The 26,664-nt window shown below is 42.8% G+C and overlaps 1 protein-coding gene across 1 annotated transcript; it reads right to left on the bottom strand.

The window, feature by feature from the left end:
• Positions 1 to 13,366: 13,366 nt before the first annotated feature.
• Positions 13,367 to 20,543, bottom strand: LOC119314926 (calcium-dependent protein kinase 4). The gene is made up of 12 exons (XM_037589609.1): positions 20,181 to 20,543; positions 18,512 to 18,642; positions 17,960 to 18,001; positions 17,744 to 17,855; positions 17,562 to 17,640; positions 17,264 to 17,433; positions 16,144 to 16,270; positions 15,493 to 15,608; positions 15,306 to 15,413; positions 15,162 to 15,224; positions 14,891 to 15,064; positions 13,367 to 13,791 (listed from the first exon to the last, which is right to left on the bottom strand). Exons 1-12 carry the CDS (start codon positions 20,433 to 20,435, stop codon positions 13,633 to 13,635), a joined length of 1,536 nt encoding a protein of 511 aa, XP_037445506.1. The 5' UTR covers positions 20,436 to 20,543; the 3' UTR covers positions 13,367 to 13,632.
• Positions 20,544 to 26,664: the final 6,121 nt, after the last annotated feature.

The following is a 26,664-nucleotide window of genomic DNA, read 5'->3' as shown; positions in this document are numbered from 1 at the left end:
TTTTCTGCGCCAAGAGAACAGGGGTGGCGTAGGGGGTTGCGGTTGGGTTGCATGCATCATCGCATGACTCCTTGCCGTAGCGTAGCATTTCTTTGATCTGAGCTTCACCTTTTGGTTGTAAGCATTTTGTATGAAGGTTAATGGCTGAAGACTAAATGCGACTTCTGTCTGCCCTCCTGCCTGCCTGGTGTATCTTCGGTAGCAGCAGAGTTTTTTTGGTTAAACCTGTGCCGGAGTTATTGGCTTGGATCTACTACTAGTGACTGTCATTTAGTATCCTAAATGATGCTGAACCACACGATGACGAGCTATTCCGCAGCCATCTTATGCTTGGCACTGTTCAGGGACGGAGCCAGGATTTTAGTATGGGGTGGGGGGCAAGTCAAGTTCTTAAACTGTTTCTAGACCAAAAAATAACAATCATCATACTGTAATTTATGCTATGCGCTACAAAACATTGATGCAATTGTATGAGTTCAAATTTACCTTTACAAATGCCAATAAGATGACAAAAAATAATAATTTCACTGAAAGAGAACTTACCTGTTGTAAAAAAATTCAACGTTTATGATCATGCACAATCCAAGTAAGTCTCCAGTTTAACAATGTCCGGAATATCCTGATCATGAGTAACAATTGGACCAGATTTGTGACTTGCACATCAGCTTCATTAACAATTTCAGTAGAGAACTTGAAGCAACCGGCTTAAAAATGAATTAATGTTAATAGTGTTCGACAAAGCTTTTCTCTTCATAGCTGCTTTGCAGTATCACAATTAGCTATATTGGATAAATTTGACATGGGGAAAATTTGCATCACAAATAATTACTCATACAAGATAATTTGCATCACGGTCACACTAATATTTAGGACATGTACAAGATAGGAATTCTTCATAGAATCGTAGCATTACAAATCAGACAACCAAAACATATAAACTAGTAATATCTGAAGTATATGTTCAACAATGATACAAGTTAAGAATAGAGATTAGTAGATGCCTGCAAAAAAAAAAGATGCATGGTCTGATGTGCCGATGTGCTAAACCTTGGGTCCTTGGCTAGTTTCCGTTGGTTGGAAATCAATCATGCATCGCGCCGTCGCAGTTGTGCTGTATGAATAGAATTGGGTGCAGCAGGGCAGGCAAAAGAAGCGGCCGGGCAGGCGAGGGCACGGAACGGCGTCGGCTAAGCCACATACAAGTTTTTTTATAAGCCTAATCCACGTACTCCCTCCGTCCGAAAATACTTGTCATCAAAATTGATAAAAAGAGATGTATCTAGAACTAAAATGCATCTAGATACACCCCCTTTTATTCAGTTTGAAGACAAGTATTTCCGGACGGAGGGAGTACAAGCTAACCATGCGGGAACGCACAGCCCAGACCATGGGACTAGAGCGAAACCTGGCCGCAGGTGTAGGCTTCACATGGGCCTTTTCTCTAAATTCACGCTGTGACGGGGGCCAGAAACGTATAAGCCTATGGAATACGAGCGTTCGTATCGCTGATAACATAGCACCGTTCGATCATTAGGGGGGGCCAGGCCCCTGCTCGCCCCCTGGCTCCGCCACTGGCACTGTTGATGCAAGAACATTCTGCTTGGTTGTCTCTGTTGATCCGATCGACATATTCGACTCGGTCGTCGTGCCACCCATGCATGTTGGGTTGCGTCCCTCCGCTGGGTCGTCTCGGTCCGTTGGACAGCGCCTTGCCTCCTCACCAACAACCTTCGAGCCGGCCTCGTCACCCTTGCGCACGCCGGTCCACTCGGCCGCACGGACGTCGGCCCCGCGCACACCGGCCCATCCGGCCTCGCCTGCCTCGGTCTCACTCGACCGCGGCCCATCTCGAGCGGCTTCTGCCGCCGACTCCGACACCGCGGCTTCTGGCTCTGCAGCCTCCGACGCTGCCCTCTCCATGCCCCGTTCGTCTCCGACAACGACACCGCCGTGTTCGCCGCCCCCGGCACCTATGGTCGTCCCCCCTTCACCTGTAATGCGTCGACCTGCTGTGGCTGCTCCTCACCACATGGTGACCCGCCGCCAAGCCGGCAAGACCATCGGTCCGCGTGAGCGTCTTAACCTCCACGTTGGAACCACGCAATTGACACGTGGGAACTTGTCCTCCCGCCAGTCAACGCCAACGTCGTCTCCGGCAAATGGGTCTTTCGTCACAAGCTCAAGCCTAATGGCACCCTCGATCGCTACAAAGCTCGATGGGTGTTGCACGGATTCTCTCGGAAACACGGCATCGACTTCGATGAGACCTTCAGCCCGGTGGTTGCCTAACAGTCTCAACTCTGAAGCTATTTACAGAGTAGCGTTCGTGCCAGCCAATTAGTACCACCTCTGTACGAAAATACTCCCTCCGTAAATTAATATAAAAGCATTTAGGTTACCATAAAGTAGTGATTTAAACACTCTTATATTAGTTTAGGGAGGGAGTATAAGATGTTTTTACAGTCCAATTTAAACTGCAAAGCGTCTTATATTTTGACAGGGAGGGAGCACTATGTGATACGTATGCCCAGTGCCACTCGCAAGTATTTTACGACCTGTATAGATACAGATTCACAGTGTATGTATGTGATTTCTCGGTGATTTGCTCATCGGGGTGCTTCATTTTTGTCGGTGCAGGACCTGCAGCAGGGGCAGCAGGGTTGGCCGTGGAGGCAGCCACCACCAAGATGCTGGTGCAGATCACCGTGTTGTGGCATAATTTGCCACACCTGATCTAAATACTCTTGAATTCGGTTTTAGAGAAATGGAGAGCCAGTCGGGCCTAACTTTTCAAGCTTTGGTTTCTTTGTGGGGGTTCTAAACCTGTTTTTTTTTTTTGAAAAAAACACAGATCTTTATTCATTTTCAATAACAATTACATCGATTTATGAGGGATACAATTTCACTCAAAGGCTTCTCAAACCAGTCAAAGGTTGAATTTTTTTTAGCTAACTTAGCAAGTTCATGGGCAACTTTATTTGCTTCTGTATTACAGTGCTCGAATCTAGTAATGAGAAAATCACAAGCCAAAAAGTAACAATCGTCAAACACTGCCACCGTTGTACTTGCCGTCCGTCCTCCGTTGTTCATGGTTTCAATCAGGCCTGTACCACAAGCAGGTGCGGGGTGTGCAACGGCATAGGGCCCCGTAAAATTTTGGGGCCCCCAAATTTATCTTAAATAGCAACTAACAACGTTAATCAAGAGGATAGTGAAGGAATGTATAACGTCTAGTGAAATCTTCCAGCTTCCAACGCCAACTAGTACCCATCCTCTCTCTCTCTAATAGTACGTAGCAGTTAGTGATATTAATCAACGACAAGTTTAATTAGAAAATTTCGCATGCATCATAATCTAAAGGGACGTCTTCTCTGTTCTCATTTCAGCGAATCACTTTGCGAATTCTTTAGAGATATTTGAGGTAAGAAATGGATTCATACACTCTGCTGTCGTCTATTTAGTTTTTCTTCCCATCATCCATCACTCTTGTGTTATTATTCAGAAGATTATGTTTATTGTATGCTAATAAATGAGTGAGCCTTTTTAGCTCTCAGGCTCCACATTTATTTAATTTTTCAAACATCGACATTTTTAAAGTTAAAAAAAACAGAATATAAACACACAAGTACTTGTAGATTTGTGTAAACATTTCATTGTGAAATACATTTTGGTATGAGTTGTACAAAAAACAAATCTTGTATGTACTACTTTATAGTGGATAGTATGTGCAAGAAATACATGCATAATTTGGTTATTTTTGTTTACCTGCATAAAACATATTTTGGCATTAAACTTTGCAAAAAGTAGTATACATCAATAGGTATGTGTGTATTCTTTGAAACATAAAATTTGAAGGAAAAATGTTCAAATTTCGGTTTCCGTGGAGTCTGAACCCTATTACTTCCAGTTAATAAATACTCCCTCCGTCCGCGAATAAGTGTACTTCTAGCTTTTGTCCTAAGTCAAAGTTTTAAAACTTTGACCAACTATATACAAAAAAGTAGTAACATATATGATATCAAATTGATATATTATGAAAATACATTTCAAAACAGATCTAGTGATACTAATTTAGTGTCATAAATGCTGCTACTTTTTTCCATAAAGTTGGTCAAAGTTTTAAAACTTTGACTTAAGACAAAAGCTAGAAGTACACTTATTCGCGGACGGAAGGAGTACTATCATATTGACTTCATAATTAGTATTTCCATGTAAAGGCCCAATCTCAAATTTTGCACCGGGCCCCTAGATTCTTAAGTATGGCCCTGGTTTCAATGACATCCATGTTATCCGAGTTTATAACAATATGGTTGCAATCCGTCCTTTAAGCAATAGATAGGCCATATCTAAGCACTAAAGCTTCCGCCATCAGGACATCCGAGCACCAATCAATTCTCCAATTCCCCCGGCAATGAAAATTTCTTTATTGTCCCTCAAAACAGCGCCATCCTTGCCCCTAAGTAGGTCATGATCAAAAGAGGCATCCACCTTAAGTTTTACAAACCCCCTTGAAGGTTGTATCTATCCACCTCTTTTCATACTAGCCTTCGGTGATATGGTCATAAATACTAGGCTGTATTTGCAATCATTTCACGAACATTCCGACTACCCAAGATGTTGGAATTATGTGTCCTGCAACTATATTCAAATTACTAGGAATTACTAAATATTCGGAATACCTCATTATGGAATTATACACGTATTTATGCATGGAATTACTTTACATGATTATCATGGAATTATCACTTGTTGGAAAGTAATTAAGTAGAATATGCTTAAGGAAGCTGGTCGATTATCAATGGAATACAATATACTATTTATATTGAAAAGACTGCCCGGGTACACTGATGATTGGAAGGAGCTACGTCGTATAGTTAGATTATAGCACTAATGTTGATCTACGTAATTAGAGGAATTTCTCTATTATGACACGTTACTTACAAGCGCGTGCTCCTGGGACATAACGGGTGGAATCCGTTAACAGACAAATATGATCGTGGTTGGTAATTTGATCTGGACTCTATCCCGGAAACTAATGGAAAAGGCTAGGAATCTTATATCTGTATAAGAGGTGGACTATTTGGAAAGACAATATAAGAAGGTCCCTACCCCCTAGCCTCATATACGCGAATTGTGAGCGGCCCCGCAGATAAGCGCGGAGGAATAGGATCATAGCTTTTTGGCATCAGTGCAAGGTTCGATCGCGCTCTAACCCTAGTCCCGTGCAAACTGTCCGCGGTCGTCGTGATTGCCACCAGTCGCATCTGATTCCGCTGCGTACTCTCCTCCGTCATGTCGATTGGTTTTCCTATACAATCGCATCCCATGCCTGCAATCTGCCTTTTTCAGATCTGCTATTTGATTCAGCGAGTATGTCCGAGCAGAAGGGGCACATGGATCGTGACATACTAGTACAAATTATTGGATCGTTCTGCTGAATAATTTAGGCGGACCGAGAAATCGAACCGCAGGCGCGCCGCACCACACGTTGCTGGAAGTTTTGCTCGTTGATCAATCGGAAGCAAGCCAAGATGGAGATCTAGGAAGCTAATCATGACATCACGTGGGGCATGAAAGGTAAAAGTTGCTGCACGGAGATCAAGGAGTACTACTCCCTCCGTCCGGAAATACTTGTCATCAAAATGAATAAAAGGGGATGTATCTAGATGTATTTTAGTTTTAGATACATTGCTTTTTATTCATTTTGATGACAAGTATTTCCGGACGGAGAAAGTACTAGTGTTGATATTTCGTGAAGCCACAGGAGGTAATTCTGGGCACGTAAGGACTGCTGGAAGGTGATCCAATGCATGTGTGTGTGATCGGAAACACGGCAAGATTTGCTGCCGGAAATTGTAAACAGATTTGTCTTTTATTTTTATCGGATCTGAAAGTTAAAGATTTACTTTGGCACCATGTAACAGTCGCGACTCCCATGGTCTCCGCACCACTCCGTTGGGACGTTTAGAAGTTTGCGGCCTCTCCTACTTGCTGCACGCATAGGCACGGATGCATCAACAGCTATACAGGAACAAACTCGTCTCTAATTGACTTGAACTTGCCAGCTTGCTGACCAAGGAACAGAATATCTCCACTCTGATGACTTTCCAAGTTGAACGAGCAACTGCTCGGAAACTGCAGGTCATGCCAACGCTTGCTGCTGTTGCTATCTATATCATCAAGAACAGCAGTTTTCATTTGAAAATTACTGGAATTTCAAGCCATTATTTGAAGGAAAGAGAGGGAATTTCTATTGTTATTTATTGTGTCTAACATCTAGCCAACTGTACGGTCGACAGGCCGGCCGGAAGAGCCGCATGCACCTGTGCACGCGTGCTATGAGGAAAAGGATGCAAATTACGAATCCTATCTGTTGATTATTATATTTTGTTGCATCACTCATTAATGGTTTGCTAATCTACTGCATGTATGTCATAACAAGGAAAATACGTCTACTCCTTGGAAGAAGTTGAGGACTCCCAATTAAATGTGTGGATGGACTGCACAGAGCAAATGGTTGAATTATTCCGCGGAAAATTATGCATAACCTGGAACGGGATTTTAGAGAAGTACATATTATTATTCCATCACTTGTTTATGGAGGAAGATGTGAGTTACTCCGAGGACAAGGAAATTTGCTCTTCATTTGCCGGTATGCCTAATGATAATATTTGCACTTGGTGCTATTTTCTTAAGTATAAATGGATTTTGGCTATGTTTTATTGCTGGAATACAATAGCAATTTTATTGACATGCTAATAGTGCCAAAGGAAATTATATATATTTATATGTTTCATCATTGCTGCTAAATCTTATACAATTTGGAATTGGAAATTTTGCCATGAAACTCCCTTGTGGAGGAAAAGTATTATTGTTATATGGCACTCGATGAAACTTCAGTGTGAAGGGATTTAATATATTGTTCTATTTTGGAACCCGTTCATTGTGAACTACTATTTGGAAAAGGAAGAGGGGAAATATTACTCAAAGGTAAAATTAGTGCTAAGGAATTTCACACAATGGTCTATTCTTTCTTAATGGACCAATGAATGTTGGCAACCCAAATTGTTTATTTTGGGGAAGATACCACAAGGAGGAATACCTACAATGGGAATACATGCTTGGCATCTCAATATTTATGCCATGTACGACTTGGACACATATCTTGGAATATGATTAAGTGGTTCATTAATTCTGGAATTTTAAACTTTAATGGGAGGACAATCGTACTTGTGAAGCATATATAATGGTTATTTTTGGTTTACACGCCTTTTCTTAAGGTGGAAAGGGATAAAAGTTTCACATCATTTTTTTCTTCTGATATATTTATGGTATTTTTTTGGACACACCAACTAGAGGTCAGATTATTTATTTTATCTCATTCATCGATGATTACACTTTTATATGGTTACATTTATCTTTTATTATACAAGTCGGAAGGTTTTGATTGTGTTGGTCACATGTTATACTGAAGTGGAAAATCAGTTGATTAAGGAATATCATAGTTTTAACAACTGATTGGTGGGATAAGTACACTTCAGGAATACATCATTTGTTGGTAAAGAGCATGGAACTATTCACCATTGTAATATACCGTACACTCCACAATTGAATGGAGGAATTGAATGTCTTGTATACTCCCTTGTTTCTTTGGAAAGAAGTGTTGCATACTGTCATTTGTTGATATCATGCTCCATCTAGTACAGTCACTTGACTAGAAGGAAATCTTCTATTTTGGCATGAAATTCTCAGTTATTACAAAGCACACACCAGGAATTTTTTTCATTGTTATTCTAGTGGATCAAAGGGTGTTTCCTTACTTATCTGGAAAAGGAATACTGGTGGAAAGTAGGAACACGATCATTTTTATGATCAAGGGTGGAATTATTGACAATCATACTGGAATATAATCTTGACCCCAAGGAAACTACAAGAGACACTCCCAACATGACATGCTTAGGATAAGTGGGAGGAATTAGCTTGGAATATCATGTCTGGATAATTTGTATGTGTTGTTGGGGAAGTTACTCTAAATTTTAGAGGAATCACTAAATTTTCTTAAGGTTTATTTATCAATGTCAACTATGGGTGGAAGAATTGCAGGAAGGAATAAACTCAAATGAGGAAGAGCATAGTTTGGGAACTTAATATCATACCAAATAACCGCAAGCCTATTGTCTGGAAGTGATTTTTTAAGGATATTTGGCTCACTGGATATTATAATGTCACTCTTGTTATTCAATTATTCACACAGAGGGAAATATACTTTGTGGAAACTCCCTCTCCTGGAATTTTGGGAAAGAGGAACTAAAGACATGGTTTGCTAATTGAATATATTAATGTATGGTCTTACAACAAGCTTCACATCAATGGAATAACAGGTCATATGGTTTTCTAAATGAAGCAAGGCGGTCATCTACAAACGTAAGTGCAATGTTAATATTGATTTGTTGTTTGCAATGATAAAGTCACATTGATGGAAGTGAAAGCTTGGTCATCTTTTAACTTTCATATGGAAGGAACATTTGAAACATCCTATGTTTTACGAGTGGAAATACATAGAAAATATTTGAAGTGTTTCTCTATGGAAAATTGCAAATCTGTTAAGATACCTTTGATAAAGAGAATCATACTCAGTGAGGAACTATATTTGAACTCCTGAGGAAAATAGAATAATAAATGGTACTGGATTTCGTATGTATCTTCATTATATGATCATATCTTAGCTACCAGAATTTATGCTGCATTCAAGCAGTGGAATGAAAGACGAGCAGCTAAGGGAATCTCACACATCATATATATATGATTGTGGAAAGTGCATAACATCCTGTCACTTATTCTGGAATTTATATTAAAGGTAAACACATTGAGGAAGCTATTACTCAATTCACAAGATGAGAAATAAGTCCAGATATGCATATTCAATTTTTTATAGTACTAATGATGCAGGTTCAACCGAAGTCAGGAATTTCTTTCAAAACATTATTAATTATTGATGAGGACATCTCTTCTATTGTTACACCCGCCGCGACTCCTACATCAGTTATTCCACCTGGTCCTGTTACTAGAGCGCGAGCGAGACAAATAAATGGCTAGGTACTATCGCTCCTTTGTACATATGATTTAGCTAACGAGAATATGATATTACACTCATGTTCTGATTTAATTGTACTCAGAAACCAAGGGATCAAACAATCAATTGAAGAGGAGCCTTTAAACCAAATGGAACAACACTCTTTGCGTGCATGCTCTCAATCGTCCTTGCATGCATGCACACACCGCACCATCCATCCCATCCATCGTGCATGCCATGGTACATGAAGCAGACGCCACAAGACCCAAGCCAATTGATTTTTGTTGCATGGACCAAGAGACACCACGTTTTGGGCCATGGTGGGCCAACACGATTTGACTACTTCCTACGTGCAGCACTCGGTCGCCGTACGGACCGGTGTCCGATCAGCCCCAGGCGGCATCTGCTTTAATAAATAGCTAGGTTAAGTTAGGGTTTAGACTCGGGTTTTATTATATTGTCTAGCCATCGCTATAATTCGCATCTACGAGACGTGTAGGACTACCGCCTTGTCAGATCCACAGTGGAACCCCAACTTTTCATCTAGTTTGTGTGCTCAGTTTATTATACGCAATTTCAGATTGCAATTCACCTTTGTTCTTGCCGGTTCTTCGGTTGCTTGCAGGAACTTGAACCTCGTTGTTCAGGTTGATCGTGCCTATGGTAAGGTCAATAACCATCGGAGATTGGTTTAGCGATTGTTGAGGCGTATCGTCGGGTACGGTATAGCCGGATCGTCAAGGTCAAAATCCACCAAATCGATAATTATCCCCACTCTCATCGAAAGATCGGGCCGCCGTCACATCAATTATGAAACTTCATTTACTGAAAGGATTTGATATTTATGTGGTTTTGAGAATTTATTCAACGTGGTTATCTCCTATTTGACTCAACGTGGAATTATTCATATTATTGATGTATGTGACTGAAAATAATTGATGCAAAATTTCACTTGAGGAAACAAAATACTCAAGGTGCCTATAAAGGTGGAATTATATTCGAGGAAATAATACTTGAGGCGCCGAGGACAGCTCTGCTGGAATAATTAGGCGGAAACTAAAGGTCTCTAGTGATCTTAAGTGTCACGGCAAGGAAACATACTGAGGGAAGGTATCACTATATATTTCTTTGGATTTTCAACGTAGTGTTAACCTGGTTGCTGACTCCTTGACTAAGCCTATTAGTCATGAGGTATTTGGTAAGCTTGTTAAGACTATGGGTTTACGAATATTTGAATGATCGTTTTGGACAAGTGGGAGATGTTTGAATTATGTGTCCTGCAACTATATTCAAATTACTAGGAATTACTAAATATTCGGAATACCTCATTGTGGAATTATACATGTATTTATGCATGGAATTACTTTACATGATTATCATGGAATTATCACTTGTTGGAAAGTACTTAAGTAGAATATGCTTAAGGAAGTTGGTCGATTATCAGTGGAATACAATATACTATTTATATTGAAAAGACTACACGGGTACACTGATGATTGGAAGGAGCTAGATCGTATAGTTAGATTACAGCACTAATGTTGATCTACGTAATTAGGGGAATTTCTCTATTATGGCGTTGCTCACAAGCGCGTGCTCCACGGACATAACGGGTAGAATCCGTTAACAGACAAATATGGTCGTGGTTGGTAATTTGATCTGGACTCTATCCCGAAAACTAGTGGAAAAGGCTAGAAATCTTATATCTGCATAAGAGGTGGACTCTTTGGAAAGACAATATAATGAGGGCTTCATCACCCTCATCCCCAAAGTTGGGACTCCTGAGTCTCTCAATGACTATCGACCGATAACGCTTCTGAACTGTTGTCTCAAAGTTGCTACAAAAATCTTGGCTAATAGACTTCAAAAAGTCATCCTCAAAATTGTGCACAAGAATCAATATGGATTTCTTAAAGGCCGGACCATACAAGGTTGTCTTGCATGGGCTTACGAATACATATATCAATGCCAATCTTCCAGAAAGGAAATCATGCTTCTCAAGTTAGATTTCGCCAAAGCATTTGATACGATTGAACATGAGGCAATGATTGAAATTATGAAAAGCATGGGATTCAATGACAAATGGCTGGGATGGATTCGATGCATCTTCTCCTCGGGCAAATCTTCGGTTCTTTTTAATGGCACTCCTGGTCGGCAATTCTACTGCAAATGTGGCGTGAGGCAGGGGGACCCTCTCTCCCCACTAATCTTTGTTCTTGCGGCTGACCTCTTGCAAGCGGCCATAAATGATGCTTTTGTGCGCCACTTGATCCACCTGCCGTTCCCATCCCCACACCAGAAGGATTACCCAGTAATTCAATACGCAGACGACACCATCTTGCTCATGCCCGCATGCACCCAACAAGCTACTACCATCAAGGACATCTTAAATGACTATGCCACGTCCATTGGGTTGAAAATAAATTTTCATAAATCCACTCTTATCACAATGAATTGTGACCCGGAAAAAACTCAGGAAATAGCAAATATCTTTGGATGTGTCATTGGCAAGTTACCGTTTACCTATTTGGGCCTCCCACTTGGAACTACACGTCCAACAATTATCGAGCTCATGCTGCTGGTTTGCTCCATGGAAAGAAGACTAACTGCCACTCTAAACATGATATCCTACGATGGCAAATTATCCCTGCTAAACTCTGTGATAACTTCATTGATCATTTTTGCTCTATGCACACTCAGACTGCCAACCAAGATCATTGAACTACTGGACAAGATTAGAAGAAAGTGCTTGTGGACTAAGAAAACTGAGCAAGGTGACAAATGCAACTCCCTATCCGCCTGGAACATGGTCTGCCAACCCAAAGAATGCGGTGGCCTAGGTGTAATTGACCTCAGAACTCAAGGAGACGCCCTCTTACTCAAATACTTACATAAATTCTATAACAGGTGGGATGTTCCTTGGGTCCAGCTAATCTGGAATACATATTACTCTAACCGAATTCCACACGCTTCAGACACATGTGGATCTTTCTGGTGGCGAGATATCGCAAAACTAATGCCCATTTATAGGGGGGTCTCTACTGTCCAGGTAGCGAATGGCAAGAATGTTCTCTTCTGGAAGGATTCTTGGACAGACAATATTATCGCTGAAAACTATCCCTGCGCATTCTCCTACGCCATAAATGAAGACGTGTCGGTCAAAGATTTCTTGTCCATCACGGCACTGCGAGAGGCGTTTCACCTTCCACTCTCAGAACAAGCTCACGCTGAAGTTCGACAAATGCAATCTGACCTGGCAACGATTACCTTATCTGATGAGGCAGATGTTTGGATATATGCATGGGGATCAGATCAATTCACAGCTCATAGATACTATACATTCTACTTCAGAGATGTTCGAGCGCATGAGGCCTTTGGCTGGATTTGGAAGTCAAGATCCACCATGAAGATTAAGGTTTTCGGGTGGCTGCTTTTGACTGATCGCCTTAATACCAGGAATATGCTCAAACGACGTCATTACAACATTGGTGAAGACCACAACTGTATCCTTTGTGGACTGCAAATTGAGGAAACCCTGGAGCATTTATTCTTCGAATGCCAATTCAGCATTGAATGTTGGACAAGTCTGGGACTCTCCTGGCCACAAGGAATGTCACGCCTTCAGAATGTGGCTATGGCCAAACAGCACTGGAATCGACCTCTATTCATGGAGATGTTCCTGCTTGCGGCATGGAGCTTGTGGAAGGAACGCAACAATAAACACTTCAGGGGGATTGTCCCAACAAAACTTTCTTGGCTAGACAGATTTAAGAAAGATTTCTTTCTCCTAACCTATAGGGTCAAGGAAAAACATAAACATCTCATCCCTATCATCCTTTCTTCTGTAGTCTAGCTCCCTCTCACACCCAAAATGGGGTGTTGACACATGTATATACACCATGTAAATTGTATATCACCATTTTAATACAAACATAACAGTGGGAGGTTCTCCTACTGTTCACAGGTTCAAAGAAAAAAGGTCCCTACCCTCTAGCCTCATATACACGAATTGTGAGCGGCATCACGGATAAGCGCGGAGGAATAGGGGGTAGACCACAGTTTTTCTAACACAAGATAGTCAGCTCATTTTCAAGTATAGAGAATAAAAACTCGAGGACCGCCTCACCAGCATAATCAGCTTCGCAAGCTCTTTTAATGAACTGATCCAGTCCCAGCACTCTCCACACCTCCTTTGCTTTCTGACATTGGAATAACATATCCTTTGTATCCTCTTGTCCCAAGGGACAAGAAGGACAATTGGGGGTTCTAAACCTGTTTGTTGCAACACGGAAAGAGGAAACAAGAAAAAAATGTACTTTTCCGTAAAAAAGGGGGGAAAGGTTGTACAAGAAAGAAACTGTAATCTGCGCCTTCCACGCAACTCCGTAAATATTTACCTTGAAACTTGTCTACCCATACAATGACTGCACACAGAACCTGGATGCTAACAAATCAGAAACCCTCACATCGCACGGAACGCGGAAAACAGCACGAAAGAAGAAGAAATAAACAGACTACTGTGCTCATCACCATCTCCCCCTATAGACGCTCCTAGTCGATTCTCACAGAGCCTGGGGATTCGGAACTCCGGACGGGCTCGGCAGGTTGCTCATGCTCGCGGTTCGTAGGAGCTTGCGGAACTCGGACAGGCTTATCCGCCCATCTTTGTCGATGTCGGCCTCCTCCAGCAATGGCTCGATGGATCCCTTCAGGCCCGTGTGCTGCGCATCGGAGGAAAATCACAAGTGAGAACACTACCGGTTACATTACGGTATCTATGCTGCTGTTGTTGGTATACTGTTTGGTCTGTCTCAGTAAATATACTACTCTAGATCATATCATAATATCGCACATTGCCACGCCCTCCTTTTTGTATGATGGAATTTAAGTTGTATAAGAATGTAATATATACACTATGTTACTCCCATTATGTGAAATATAATTAAGTTGCAAGCACAATTTCTGAAAATTGGAATGAATATACATAGAATGCAGCGTGTCACCAGATTATTTAGCTTGCCATGTTATTATGTTACTATTTGAGTTAATTGTATGTTTTACCCCTAAGTTTGATGATTTTGACAGGTTCTACCTCATTTGAGCCGAATTCCTCCATTTTACTCCGTTTATCATGTAGTATTTTACACAAATACTACATGATGTTCTCTTATCTCGAAAAAAATCATGTTTTCAAAGGAAAAAATATATTCATGATAAATGGCGGCCACGGCATCGCTACATCGACCAAAGGCTGCCGCGGGAAAGATATGCACTACACCAATTCCCAATGTGTCAACCCAATGATCCATTATAGCCTGATTAACCACGGCTCTCCGAGGTCAACACTTGGAGCAGCGGCCCAAGAGATGGCAGGCCTGCAACGACAACACTGCTGGCACAAAGAAAAGATCTGCACCGCTCCTTGACAGATCCAAGGACTGACGAAGGAAAAACGCTACGAAGGCTCGTAGGTCGCTCAGTTATACTGTTTCCTAATAATATTTAGGCTCTAAATAGTAATGGTCCAAATATGAATGCTCAAGCATGCAGCTTGGACAAACAAACGAGCCTTTCAAACCTGATGCATACTTTCTTTTTATGGTGGAAAAAGCATAATTTCTATGCGCAAACTCGAGGAATTACTTCATTCACTGAATATGAAGAACCAGATAGTTGGAAGCAAAGCACAATATGGAACGTCTCATCCAGATTAAGTCGAGCCAACTCACCATTCATGAGCAAAAAAGTGCAAAAAAGGATTATGTGACATGATGTGTGAATCGAAGAACCAACATGAACACAATGGGAATCAGAACTTACCATTCTAAGTTCATCGGGGGTGATGTATCCATCACCATCCAGATCGAATTTGCTGAAAGCAGCTTGGCAGCGCAGGCCCCACCTTTCAGAGTCCAGCTCAGCCATCTGATGTATGTGGAGAGTTGCTGCAACAAACTCTTTGAAGTCGACAAGGCCATCCGTGTTGCTGTCGATCTATCATATAAAATAAGAATATAAGATCAGTTGAAGTTATGTCAACTGCTTGCTGTGAAATAAAAGGGAGACTGAAAAGAAGTTACTCAAAGCTTACCGCTTGAATGATCTCGAGAACACGAGGGCCCTTCAATCTCCAAGGAAGATCCTTCGCAAGGGCCTATGGAAACATACAAAGATCGTCAGCACCATCCAGTACCAGTGCAAAACGTTCTCATATAAAAACGACTCTAAATCTTACATGCCGCATTTCTTCAATGCTAATTGATCCACTTTTATCAACATCAATAGCATCGAATTGGTCCTTTAGATCCGCTAGCTCTTCCTCATTGACTGTACTTGCTAAGGCCTGAACAAGCAATGGAGCAATATTTGTAAGGAACAGAATGAGAATACCATAAAAATATTTTTGAGACCGCGATGCTTACCCGCAGCGCAAATTGCTTAAAACGGCTGTACTTGACAAATTGGCGCATGTTGTACAACACAGATATATCGACAGGGATCTCAGATGCATCTCCTCCTTCTCTCACCCATGGATGTGCTAATCATGTCAAGCACAATCACAATCAGAATTAGTAAACATTCTTGCTGCAATCATCTTCCTAACTTGATGCTTAAAAAGTTTAAGCTACATGTTAACACTATATGTCTTTCTACAATCAAATAAACTCCTATAAGATGATACAGCCTGGAAAAAATATGGTATTGCAGCAGATATCCAGTGTTTGGCCTCACTAAAAAACCAAATAAAACTGAATAACTCACATGTGTTTTTAAAATTTCATAAGGCTTCTTTTTTAGAGGACTTTATGTTACTCCAGGAATCAGAATGCAACATCTGGTTCTAGCATCATATTTTGAAAATGCCAGAAAAATTTCGTGATGAAAGACAGACTTGTCCTCAGGCTGTATGTATGCACAGCACTTAGCATGCAGATTGCAGACTTACTCATGTGCATTCTTTTTTGGCACTATGTATGTGTGTGTTTTCTCACGCAGAAAACAAGAATAGACAAAAAATACAACCCTAAGCATCATGTATACTAGCAAAGTATTGACATTATATTGGAACTTACAGAGAGCTTGAGCTGCTGTCAATCTCGCCCTTGGGTTCTTCACCAGTAATTTTTTAACAAAATCTTTAGCACTTGAACTGATGCTTGGCCAAGGCCTCTTACGAAAATCAGGCTTGTTTCTTAGAACCTGATTAAAAGAAATTAATAGAACACATAAGATCGTGTATGCTATCAAGATTCTGTCTTTGCTGATGTACATGCACAGAAACATTACACACAACAATAAAAAATGACGGTAGATTTAAGTGGGCGGCCATATTATCCAACACCTTTTACTGGTTGAGTAAAATGTTTAACTTATGGTTATTTTCTAAATTAACTACAAATGTTCTGTCATGGCATGTGGGGTCAGACTTTTCTAGCAAGCCAGTAGGAAAGGCAGCAGATTGTTCTCTTTTTGTAAAATACCGAGAATACATAGACATGTTTTAAAAATAGTTATAACATGATTTGGCAGGAAAATTTATTCCAGGAGATAGTACTATAAATTTCTATGCTTAGGTGCCTGTCTGAAACTAACGCAATATACCATCATTTAACATGGATAATCCTAGGATCAAATTTCCCAGTAGCTATGCACAGTTTGCCTGGGAGGATTGGCACCATAGACTGTGCCTTTATATTGTGTCTGTAAAGAAATATAAGAGCGTTTAGATCACTAGCCATCTAAACGCTCTTATATTTCTTTACAGAGGGAGTATTAAATAAAATTGGACACTTTTTTATACATTGATTTCTGAGATGGCTAACGGTTATACATCAACACGTCCAAATAATGGTAGGCAATTTAAGGCTGTATTAAAAGGACAGACCCAGTGCTAGAAGCTCCCACGCCAGGTGGGGTCTGGGGAAGGATTATACAATTTAAGACTGTATTGTGTCAAATAAATTGGCAGGCATCAGCTACTACAGAAATTGCATAAAGAGTAGAGACTGCACATGTTTAAGTTTAACCCTTAGTAAGGTAACATTGCTACATTACATAGTGAAAAGGTTGCAAAAAACACAGCTTCTTCATTTTGTCTGTTCACTGTGAAAACACTGATAAAGCTCACCGCAGTCACCAAGCACACTTTACATGGAAGCATAAGCATAATCAATACAACAGCAATCCATTTACCTCCTTGAATATACCATCCTCTGTTTTATCCCAAAAAGGGCGCCTCCCACAGAGCAAAATGTAAGTTATAACTCCTATGCTCCAAACATCGGACTCAGGTCCAGATCGACGTTTTAATACTTCTGGTGCAACATAATAGGCACTGCCAACTATATCACGGAACTTCTTCCCTGTAATCATGCATTTAAACGATGTATGAGCCAGAGCAATTACCGAGTTCTATGCCCCGTTTAAGACTTGATGCAACAAGATACACATAACAATGATGCACATATACAGAAGACACTGAAGCAGGTACCTGGTTTTATGAAGTCTGACAAACCAAAATCTGTTGCCTTCAGAGGCGAATCCTCCTTGGTTGATTTGAAAAGGAAGTTCTGGGAAGGAAAATAGGCACATTCTTACATGACCTGAGAAGTAGTGAAGTATCACCAAAACTGTATACTAAATGCCAAGACATCAAAACCGATCAATTTTTACCTCAGGCTTCATATCTCGGTGGACTAACCCACGCAGATGACACTCAGCAGCCACTTTGAGCATCTGCCGCACCACCACAGCAGCATCTTTCTCACTATAGCGGCTGTTTTTTCTGCCAAAGGGGAAATACCAATGAGAAGTGGCTCTAGCAACCGAATGATACTAGAAGAGAAAGCGATATATGGAACAAGAAAAGCAGAATATATCTGATCTTACTTTGCCAAAATCCGGTCCAATAGTTCACCACCTTCACAAAGTCTGCAAGAAAGGGCAAAGAAGCAAGACTTAGTACTTGGTAATAGAGCATAGGAATGATTATGTTTTTAAAAGAAAGAACTCCGGATATCTTTTAAGTGTGATAGTCCAATAGATCATGCTATATGCTAACCAAATATCTGTCGTACAATGCAAGGAAACTGCAAAGAGTTCAAAACATACATGACTAAGTGCTAAAAAGTCATGAACTCAAAATTTAAACATTTAATTACACTATAACACGTTCTGACATTCATATACTATTATAATGTAAAAGATAGATAGACAATACAACTGGTCTATCCACAGTTAGGAATAGAAACTTAATCTATCTCAGGACAGGACAGAATTACTAGGATATAGGACGATATTTCAGCAAGTGCATGTTTGTGACTCTAGGAACAAGAAATCGTAATTTGTTTCAACAAAAAAATAACACCATTAAATCTGCAGACCATCATATGATTAAATGTTAATGAGAGCAAATTCTGCTAAATGTACAAGACTACTTACTCCATCACAATATACACATATGAATCGTCCTCGAATGCATTGTCGAAGTGAACAATGTTCTCATGGCCTTTAAGGGCTTTAAGAATCTTAACTTCTCTCTTTACATCTTCCACAGCAACAGGTCGGGTCATCTGTCATGAAGTCCATAAATATACTTGTGTTAATCACATACTCCAAAGATGATGCATAGCAGACAGATGTAAATGTGTAATTGTACACTGCACGTATCCAAGACTTCAATTAGCTGCATGGATGAACATTAGCTGAACAGGACTCGACGCCAAATCTATCTATAATAGAGGATAATGATTTATAGAACCATGGGCAATTAGCATTCATGCAGTGAAGTATTATGTTTTCATTGGTTATTATTATAGATCGCAACATAGCAGTGCAGGTGCTACATTTTGTTTCCTTTGGAATAAGAGGTATAATTCCACAGAAGGTTAATAATCAATAGTCAGTACGACTTTCACAAGGATATCCTGCTGTCAACTTTCAATTGTTATGCATTCTGCCACAGAACGAATGGCCCATATTTCTAGCATACCTATGACACGAATTTACTATGAAAGTCATTTAAGATTCCGTGGTGATTGAAATTTCTAGACGTATTTCAGTGCTAGATACATCCGTTTGAGCGACAAGTAATATGGATCGGAGGGAGTAGAAAATAATAAAGCAATACTGTCGTTTGAACCAAGGTACTAAGTCTTTGAATACATCAACACCATGTTGATTAGTACATGCATTCCCAGGTCAAATTTAGTGGAATGAAGAAAATGTCATCCGCCAATAACACGGAAGAAGCCAAAGAGACATTGTCCACTCCAGGAAATGGTTGGTGAGCTTACCAGGAGCAACAGGATAAGCTATCCTAAATGAACACCTACACCAAATTATCCGTAAAGACTGCAAAAAATAATATCAAAACTAAAATCAAGGTTGAAAACGAAGACATATACACTACGCGAAAACTGGAGCTCCATGTGAAATGTATTTCACAAAAATGGCGCTTCACAAGTTCTTAACAGAAACAAGAGGCGCCGACAAGGTAGCGTACAAACTACTACTATCAACCATAACATTCTCCCTATGAGGTTGAAAAGACGAAGCATCTACGCAAACAGTCAGGAGTTAGGAGGAAGCGTCTTCACCATTTCAGGGAGAAGTAGAAGTGCAGGTACTTGTACCATTTTCAGGAGCAAAATTGGCGTGGTGAACAACTACTCAAGTGCCAAACCAGGAAGGAACCCGCGAAGATGGGCTTCACTCATGTACTGGACCCCCAAAAAGGAAAGTGGACAGCTGCACCTATTGATGAATCGACAAGAGGAAGAGTGTAGGGCCTCGCCGACACGGAGGGTAGACCATCCTCCTCCACATACCATCAGCGGCAGCGGCAGCGGCAGCATTCAGCAATCTTATACGGAGAATGGCGAGCAATTTCATTTACCCCGTGTAATAATCGTATCTTCTAAAGTCTAAATCCGCGCAACGCCGCTGAATCGACGAGCCGGGTGATCTCAAGCTAGCCGAACGAATCGCCCGACGACCGGCGGCGGCGACTGATTCCGTCGCAATCTCCCGACCGAACGAAGACCGCGGGGAACCGAACCGAACCGAACCGAGCTGCAGATGCGGTGGGGGGAAATCCTGAGAAACGGACCTTGGCCTTGTCGATGCGCTTGACGGCGACGCGGTCCCCGGAGAGGCGGTCGACTGCGGCGAAGGTGTAGCCGAACTGGCCGTGGCCGAGCAGGCGGCCGACCTCGTACCTGCCCTCGAAGTCCCGCTCGTAGCCGAACTCCACCGCGGGCGCCTCCGCCGCGCCCTTCTCCTCCGCCTTGCCGCCCCTCGGCCGCTGCCGCCGCCGCCGCTCCGCGTCCGCCTCCTGCTTGGAGGAGGACAGGCAGGCGCCCATGATGGCCGGTCCTCGTCGTCGGAAGGGTCGTCGCCGGGAGAGTCGTCGTCGTCGTCGTCGGGGGCGCGGGGGTTTGGGGGTGCGAGCTCAGCATAGGGAGGGCGCGGGCGAGGTATATAGGGGCGGGGAGGCGGAGGCGGAGGAGGGGGGTTTGGGTCGGGTCAGGTGGGGTGGGGTGGGGGAGGGGGGGAGGAGGAAGGTGGAGAGGAAGGTGAGGGCGGAGCGGAGGAAGGAGGAGGGAGACAGCGAGAGGGGAAGAAGAGGAGGCCTTCCCGTGTGTCGCTGGTCAGTCAGTCAAACCGTCAAACTGCCTTGCCTCCCATTGTCAACACACCTCCTCCCCCTCTTTCAGACCATTTCTTCCCTTCTATTCTTGTCTCTTTCCTTCCTTGTTTCTCCTATCGTAATGTAATTTTTCTGTTTAGCTTAAGTTACAACGACGTCGAGGGGGGTTTAGTTTGTCTGATTTCTGTGTTTCTGTTGTGTGTCCTGGACTAACAATTTCCTCCCGCATCCGTCTACGAACATGGATGCGGGAGGCAGTCATTCAACGTTGCCCGCATACATTCGATAAACTAACCGGACGAAATCCGTTCAAATAAGGCCGAATTTCATACAAACATGCCAGATTTCATTTAAATTAGGATAATTTTTATATAAATATTTCGGCTAGTGAACTAAAAACCTTAAAACATAAACCCTTAACTACTCTACACTTGACGGTGACCTTATGGGCCATGCCGGGCTAGCTGGCGGCTCCTCCTCCATCATCGTCGCCCGATCTGGCGGCGGAGTCGTTGGAGTCGGGCACCGGAAGGTGACGGCGGAGTCGTTGGAGTTGGGCACCGGAAGGTGGCGGCGTTGCAGCAGGGCTTCCCGGCAGCCGCGTCACGCTCGCGGATGATCCTCTCAGCTTCCTCATGTACCGGGCGCAGTGCGGCCGCGGCTACCGACAACGTGGGAGAGGCGAGAGGGCGCCGGGCCTGGGAGGAGCCAGTGTTGGCTGTGGCGATCTCACTGAGGGACCACTCCTACTTGGCCATCTCTCATCGAAGCGGCAGAAACACCGCTTGATCATCTCCGCCATCGTCACTGAGCGGTCTAGGGCCCGGGCGTACACCTTCTCCGGGTCCGGCGCAAATGTATGGCGCCGAGGCGTTGGAGTCCGTGAACTCCGCGCCGGCATGCCACGTTGCGCCTATCCCGCCAGCGCCCCTGTCGACGTACTCCTGCGCCGTTTGGGTGCTCCAGGATGACTAAGAGCTGCCGCTGCCAGAGCTGCCGCCGAGGTAGTGGCGAAGGCGACCACGCGCCTTTGTGGTCGCATTGGGCATGGGTGGCAGAGAGTGGCGCTCCTCCTTGACGTGTCGGGGCGATGATGAGTGGCGCTCCTCCTTTGCGCGTCGGGGTGGCGACGAGAGGTGCTCTTCCTTCACACGTCGGGGTTGCGGCGACAGGGGCTCCTCCTTCACGCGGTGCCCAATTTGGACACCCCGGTTGGGCGCTGGAGAGCGCGAAGGGGATGTCGGCTCCGACTTCACGGGGAGGAGCATCCCCGGTGGCGGAGGCGGGCCGTTCAGGTGGAGGATGGAGCGACTGAGCATCAACTCAATCCGCTGCTCGTACTCCTCATCTGTGGCCGTGTACACCTGGTCCGCCACCACTCCCGCGGATTGCTGCTGCAGCGACGACTGGTCCTCCTCGTCACTGGAGGAGATGACGATCTCCGCCTTCATGGAGGAGCCTCCTGTCGATGAGGGCGACGACCCCGGAGTTCGAGGGTGGCGTCATCACGATCCGTCGAAACCCACCCCGAAACTGCTGCCTGCCGACGCCGAGGCCCAGGACTTGCCCATCACCGGAGTTATGGACGAAAAGGGGCGGGAAGGGGAGGAGGAGGAGGATGAGGAAGAGCGAAGAGATCCTTTTGCTATGCTACAACATTCTTGGCATCCTTCACCCAAAGTGTCAACTCATATGTTATGCTTATGAGTTATGATGAGATCCTTTCTCTATTTTGGACGGTTTGATGTCCTACCAATTTTGATGCTTCGTGACTCGTCTGATTCCCCTCGATGATCCACTTTTCTGGTTTTACTTGTTCAACCACCATGTCATATCCCTAATCGCTAGCCTCATTCACTTCTCATTGTGTGTCCTTCAGTCCCCTCCAGAGGTCGTTCAAGTCCGAGGCGGACATGGTGGCTCGCCGCCCTCAGCAGCGATGAGGATGAGCACGAGGTGGAAGCAAACATGCCTGGTGTAACGTCCCAGCATATATGGTTAAGATCTAGACTGATCTCATAGATCAACACTACTATTATCCTCAAATTGCTCTAAGCCAAGAGGGAATTCCTTATTATTATGTCTAATATTGAGGTTCCTTGCAGACGAGTTTCTGAAGAAAAAAAGAAATTCTTTATTGATATGAGTAGCATATCTATCATATTAATCTGGATATTATACATGGCCTTTCGATAGTAGAGGGAGTGTACAAAATATTCTTGTACCAGAGTTTTCTCAAAAGAAAAACAAGGAAATGTAAATAGTAGACACTAGTGTTGGGCATGCTTCCAACACGGTTGGTAACATCATCATTGGTAGGTGTGATATTGGTTTCTTTATTCCAGAATCGGTATGTGCAAATTTTATTAGGGACAAGGCGTTCAATAGTCCTTAAACATCTACTCTCTTTGTTCCATAATAAAAAACGTTTTTTGACACTACACTCTTTCTCCAAATATCTAAACATGCATCGAGCTATCTTACACATGCGGCAGCTAACGATTTGTATACATACTGTAAAAGGAAAAAAATGCATACTGTTAAAAGATGTGCTCCCAAACTAGCTTTGCATAATCGTCCAGTGTTAATTTCCTGGTGGTTCCATACCAGCAGCCACTTAATTATAATAATACTACGAATTAAGTTTGATTTGATTGCCTGACAGCGCTATGTTGGTCGTCTCTCCGCAGCAGTCTAGATAGGGAGGGATTAAGCAGATCAAATGTGTGTTATGCCGGGAAAAAAACTTTTGTAATATTTACACTCAGCGTGTGTTGACTTCCCATGCGTCGTAGCCGGGTAGATTCCTCCTTGGACGCGGTCTTGGTCAAATCAACTTTCGTTCATGGACCGAACCTTTCGAAATCATCTGTATTTAAGAGGGAAAAAAGTGTCAAAAGATGCAACACGACAATCATCATACAGGTTACAGCAGTCTGCAAACTCCTTCCCCACCTGCCCCATGTCGCTCGACCTTAACCTACCCCCCTTCCTACCTCTCCACCCTCGACTCCGGCATGCCGCAAGAGAAAGCCAGCGGAAAAGCCCGCGGCTCTTCCGAGGATGGCGGCGGTGAGGCGCTCATTCGTTGCGTGTGTTTCAGCTGTTGGGTCGAGTTGGTGGTTTCCCCTCCACCCTGGTGCCCTGGCCGACGAGCGGGCAAGTCTATGTCTCATCTTTTTTCGAGACGAAAGCCGAGCTCGCCTACACGGACCTGATAGTGGGCCGTCCCAATATGCATGTGGTTTCATCACGCTGACATCAGGCACGCGTTTTTTTACTTTTGTTTATATCTTGAAAATACCAAATACATATATTATGAAAAAACAATTTAGTTATTTTTTGAGAAGTGTTCATCACACATTTAATAAATCTTCATGAAGTTCAAAAATAATGTTCGCTCAACTTTTAGAAAATGTTCATACCATTAAATTACATATGTGACATTTAAAAAAAAAGATTCACGTGTTTTCAAACATGTACATGTCATTATAAAAATGTTATACAATGTAAAAAATGTTTTGGACCATTTGAAAAATATATGTTGCATTTTATAAAAATTAGGTGTTTAAAAAAATATTTGTAACCTTTTTAAAAAATGTTCATAAAAATGTTAGCACAGTTTAAAAACATATGTTATGTCATAAAAAATGTTCAATGTTTATTTTCAAAATGTTTGACATGTATTTAAAAAATGTTAAACATATATTGAAAAATGTTTTAGATGTATATGAAAAATGTAGAGTATGTATGAGAAAAAGGTAGCCATCAAACATATATTTGAGAAAATGTTAAACGTGTATAAAATGTTGTTCCTAGTGTATACAAAAATGCAGAAATGTGTATGAAATAAAGTCGGCATGCATTAAAAAAATATTTTTTAAGGAAAAAGTTTCGTCACTAAATTGAATTCCTGTCCAATTCAATACGAACATCCAAACAAAGCGTTAGGTAAAAAGAAGACTACTGCTGAGGTAACCATGGTGGAAAACCGGGCCGAAACATTTGAGCAACATGCATTGCGTGTGCTGTCCAAACGAAAGAGTTCGATCGGCCAGGGCCGTCCAGTGTAATTGCGCCTTTGTTTGTGTCTTGATAAGCAAAATAAGTTTGAAATGTACTTGAATGCCAAGTAAGGCTACTAAGTATTTGCCAAGTTTCCAACACTTTTTGGCACATGGACCATCAATTTTTGTGTGTGTGTGTTTGCGATCACATCTATTATAAAATTTCATCGAAAGTACAAAAACAACTCAAACATGATAAAAATTGCAATGAGATTCTAAGACCACCGAACAATCATTGCTGCCGCCAGAACGAATGTCGACCTGCAACTGTCGCCGCTCCCCTACCAGAGTCGGATTGACTTTGTTGATGATAGTCGGAAAGTCTTTAAGCACGTGCCCCTAAGAACCAACGCACTAAAGTCGCAATCGTCACTGTTGAACTCTTTTATAGATCTGAAGCACCTGACGCCAAATCTTGCCACAAGACGAGAAACCCTGACCTCAAAGCCCAAGAAGACGACAAAAATCTATGCCAGTGCTCCGTCAACTACGTCCATGACGACGAACTCAAGAGGGATCAAAGTCCGGAAGACAAACTCGAAGAAGAAACACCGCCATTGACCCGAGCACCGCACTTGGGTTGGGGGAGGACACGAGAGGAAGCCGTAATAGTTGGGCACACTTACTGTTAATCTTGTTTATTTGTCTGTTTAGTAATAATCAGGTGTACTTAGTCCTTGAATATCAATTATTTTTTATTGTGTGTGAGAGAGAATAAACTTTGATATGGTTGACCGCAAAAGAAAAAGAGTTGGTATTTACCAAACCTTTGAAAACCACGTGTTGTAACTTGTAAGGGCATCTCCAGCCGTTGGCCCTCCAGGACGAATAAAAATCGCCCCCTGGGGGCGAGCCGGCGATACAATCGGCGCTGGGGGCGGTTTTGTGCCCAGTCGTCGTCCCCAGCTCGCCCTCAGGCGCCGAAATTGGCCCACTTTGCAGCCCAATTTCGGCGAATAAAGGGCCCATATGGGCGAGAATAAGCCCATATTCGGCGTGGTTTCGCCGTGTCTCGGCGTTCAATTATCAACACAATTATTTCTTATCACATATTTCATCACAGAAAAATCAAATACTTCAACAAAATAGTACAACAACAAATAGTTCAATACAAATTATATAGTTCAACAAATGAAAACTCGTATTTCATCACACGGCGTCCCCCTTGAGCCTCCATAGGTGCTCAATCAGATCTTTCTGCAGTTGATGATGCACCTGTGGGTCTCGGATCTCCTGACGCATACTGAGATAGGCAGTCCAAGTTGCCGGTAGCTGGTGATCAACTTCGGCTAGAGGACCCTGCCTGTAGTATGGTTCAGTGTCAAACACTGGGTCTTCTTGCTCGCTCTCGACGATCATGTTGTGTAAGATGACACAACAAGTCATAATCTCCCACATTTGATCTTTGGACCAGGTCTGAGCGGGTTACCGAACAACAGCAAATCGAGATTGGAGCACACCAAATGCCCGCTCGACATCCTTTCTGCAAGCCTCCTGAAGCTTCGCAAACCAGGCGTTCTTGCCTCCTGCCACAGGGTTTGAGATCGTCTTCACAAATATCGACCATCTCGGATAGATGCCGTCAGCTAGATAGTACCCCTTGTTGTATTGGTGCCCATTGATCTCGAAGTTCACCGGAGAAGAATGGTCCTCAACGAGCTTGGCAAAAACAGGAGAGCACTGCAGCACGTTGATGTCATTGTGAGTTCCTGGCATATACCAAAGAAGGAGTGCCAAATCCAGAGGTCATGTGTGGCTACCGCCTCAAGCACCACACTGCAACCACTTTTGGCACCTTTGTACATCCTTTGCCAATCAAATGGGCAATTCTTCCATTTCCAATGCATGCAGTCGATGCTTCCAAGCATCCCAGGAAA

This window comes from Triticum dicoccoides, chromosome 6A (assembly GCF_002162155.2).
Source record: "Triticum dicoccoides isolate Atlit2015 ecotype Zavitan chromosome 6A, WEW_v2.0, whole genome shotgun sequence".
NCBI classification, from domain to species: domain Eukaryota; kingdom Viridiplantae; phylum Streptophyta; class Magnoliopsida; order Poales; family Poaceae; genus Triticum; species Triticum dicoccoides.
Note: the sequence above shows the minus strand (reverse complement) of the source record. Positions and strands in the feature narration are given on the sequence as shown.